This window comes from Lolium perenne, chromosome 3 (genome assembly GCF_019359855.2).
Source record: "Lolium perenne isolate Kyuss_39 chromosome 3, Kyuss_2.0, whole genome shotgun sequence".
Classification (NCBI taxonomy): domain Eukaryota; kingdom Viridiplantae; phylum Streptophyta; class Magnoliopsida; order Poales; family Poaceae; genus Lolium; species Lolium perenne.
In genome coordinates, this window is record NC_067246.2 from 139,117,115 (window position 1) to 139,120,045 (window position 2,931).

At 51.2% G+C, this 2,931-nt stretch overlaps 1 protein-coding gene across 1 annotated transcript; it reads right to left on the reverse strand.

Moving 5' to 3' along the window:
* LOC127342591 (transcription factor PHYTOCHROME INTERACTING FACTOR-LIKE 15) lies at positions 1–2,931 on the reverse strand. The gene is made up of 7 exons (XM_051368564.1): positions 2,722–2,931; positions 1,609–2,596; positions 1,426–1,521; positions 1,256–1,321; positions 1,097–1,162; positions 516–1,001; positions 1–426 (listed from the first exon to the last, which is right to left on the reverse strand). Coding segments are annotated over exons 1-6 (1,665 nt in total). The 5' UTR covers positions 2,724–2,931; the 3' UTR covers positions 1–426; positions 516–554.

A 2,931-nucleotide genomic window follows, 5' to 3' on the forward strand; every position in this document is an offset into this window, starting at 1 on the left:
TGACGAGAACATGCATCTGATAGTGCAACCGAGGGAAAGTAATTATACATCGATCCAAGAAAGCTCCAGAGAAATAAAGAAAGACTACTCAAGGGAAACTGCATTGGCTATCAAGAATTACAGTTCATAACCTGGTAGCATCTACCAACTACATATTGCACAAAATTTTGGAGCATCCTGGCTGATACATGAGAAATGTGCTTCGTGGATTAAGATGCTTGGTAAGTTCTCACCAAACAACTTTGCTAATTTCCATGTCTAGAGCTTGTTAATTGGTACTTGAAATTCATCCGGTGTTCACTTCATGTAGCATGGAAGTCACATCCAGGCCACTTTTTATGTTCCGATTCACTTCTCCCTGCTGTATTGTATGGGCTCCCCTTGCCTCTTCCATCCCAAAATTGACTGGATACCCGGTTGTCGCCCCTGTAAAATGAAGAAAATTGGATATGACTGATGCACAGAAGAAGTGAAGAGATCATATCTGTCTGTTTGAAACGTTTGGGAGTTGTTACCTGAACAACGATCTGCCTGCGTGGATCACATGTGTTTGCTCACTGTTTAGCTTCCTTGTTCAGATTATGTTGCTGCGGATTCGCTATGCCTTGATGCTGCTCGTGCACCATGTTAGGCATGGGTCCAGAGACTTGAGGGGCTAGGTTTGGCCTAACAGGAACACCAGCCAAGGATGTAAATGGTGGTACACTGGACCCTGATGAAGGGATTGCTTGCCCAGGGACTCCAAACATTGGCATGGCGTTTACACCAGGGATGCCAATACCTTGTGGGGCTGCACCTGGGATCATTTGGTAAGGAAAGTGAGCGCCAGGCATTGCTGACATCGGCATCGATCCTGTGCTGTTCATGTCGAAGACACCCATCCCGTACCCCAGTCCCATGCCAAGATGAGGGAAGTGAGCCATTTGAGAAAGCTGCAAGTGCTGCATGGCTGGTGGTAGCAGCATAGGTGGAATGCATAGCCCAGTTCCCATGGACATCATCTGTGTGAAGAGAAGAATACATTTTCAGTTCATCTTCATTTACCTTGCATAATCATGCTGCATTTGGCATGAGCCAGTTAGTATGAAGAATGTACCTGAACTTGAAGCTGAAGAGTTTTGAGGTACTCTATAGCTTCATCCAGCATTGAGGCCTTGTCGATCTACACAAGATAAGGTGTCTGATTTGTTACCAAATGTCCTTGGATATGTAGACAGTCCTGAGGAAGCAATATAGTAGAAGATGTAGCATGTACCTTGTTGCAGTTGGGAATGAGCTCTTGAAGAGAGCGCATTTTTTCGTTGATCCTGTCTCTTCTCCTCTGAAGGTTGTTGCATTACAATACAATCAATACGACTGAATAATGACAGTAGAAAGGAATGGAACGTAAGATGGTCAGCGAGCTGGGAAGTGTGGGCTGCTTACCCTTTCTGACAAATTGTGGACCTCCGCGGTGCGGCTGCGTTTCATGCTTCTGCTGGCAGATCTTAGCAACGCTGCTCCGGACTCATCGTCAAGATCCTGAAGATATTCAATTTGACCATAAGCACTGTAAGTTATATATCAGCTCACATTTCCAATGTACTGCATCACAAATGGTTCACTTACTTCATCTAGACTAGCCGAACACTCTGCCTGGGCCTTTCGCTTCTGCTGGCGCCATCGTTCATCGTTTGCTGCAACGTTGGCAACAGAGCACACCGAGGAAGTGGCAACAGTGGCCTCTGGCGCCCTTGTTGCCGCATCCTTGTGCACAGCCGTATTATTGCTAACTTTTTCACGAGCTATTATCTGTTGCAGGTTACCGACCGGTGCAGCTGCCGACGCAAACCGCACATCCTTTGGATGCTGCCACACGGACCTCTGATCGGCGAACATAGGGTCACTCCTCTGCCCACTGGTCGTCTGGAAAACCGTGGACTCCCTGGGGTTGCTGGTGGTGATGTTGGACACCTTGTCGGTCCCTTGTGGCCTGTGCACGCTCTGAAGGGTCGCCCTTGCCAGGGCTGCTGGTCGGGAGAAGAGGGAGAAGTTCATCACGCCCTCGGCGCTGCCGCCTGGCCGAGGCTGCTTGGCAGCAGCAAGATCTGGCGCCTGTGGCTGGGAAGTCGGCCGGGTGCTAGGAGCCGACAAGTCATGGAATTCCTTCAAGGGTGCTCTGCTGCTGCTGGCAACCGGAGCACCTCTATTGTTGGTGGCGTTGGGATTAGAAGGTGGCAGAGAGCCGAGGTTGGCCGTTGCTGCTGCCGCTGCCGCCTCCTGGAGCTCCGAGAAAAAGTCTGAGCAGTAGTCAGCCGTGGTGAGAGCAGGGGCAGCGCTGTCGTCGTCCTCGATGATGGGGTAATTGATCCATGGGACGGTGTCGTCGTCCCCATTCGAGGAGAAGTCATGGAGTGATGGAGCCATGCCTGTGGCACCAAAGAGGTTGCCGGCCTTGGTGAAGGCCAGCATGCTGTCGCCACCATGGTGCTTTTCTTGGACTCCGCTGCTGCCAGTGCCGAATGGCTGGAAGGCGGGCTGCGGGTGCTTCCTCCGCCCGTGCACCACCGCCTGCCCGTTCTCCCACAGCAACTCGGCGAACTCGTTGCCGTCGGACCTGCAACCAACCACGGAGGTCGGAGGGGGCACATGCATCAGCATCATCGTGCTAAGAATCGATCAAAAAGACGTCAACTACTCGTAGATCGAATGAGAAGAACTGAGCAGCATAAGTTCACTCACATCTCCGGGTAGAAGGCGAGAAGTGAGTAGACGGAGGGGCGGTGAGTAGAGACCAGCTACCGGTGTAGCCGCCCTTGCGAAGCTTCTAGTTTCTTCGGAGTTTGCAGTGTGAAGGAAGAGAGAGAGGGAGGAGGTGTTGTGGATTGTGGAGATGAAGAAGTAAACCGATGGCAGCTGCTGCACTGGTGCCCTGCGTGGGAGATAAGAAGC

What these genes read in the sequence shown, in the direction of transcription:
- LOC127342591 (XM_051368564.1), bottom strand. An exon ending in TCCACAATTTGTCAGAAAGG is followed by an intron (nt 1,322 to 1,425) that starts GTAAGCAGCCCA and finishes AACAACCTTCAG; the next exon opens with AGGAGAAGAGACAGGATCAA. An exon ending in TCATTCCCAACTGCAACAAG is followed by an intron (nt 1,163 to 1,255) that starts GTACATGCTACA and finishes TATCTTGTGTAG; the next exon opens with ATCGACAAGGCCTCAATGCT.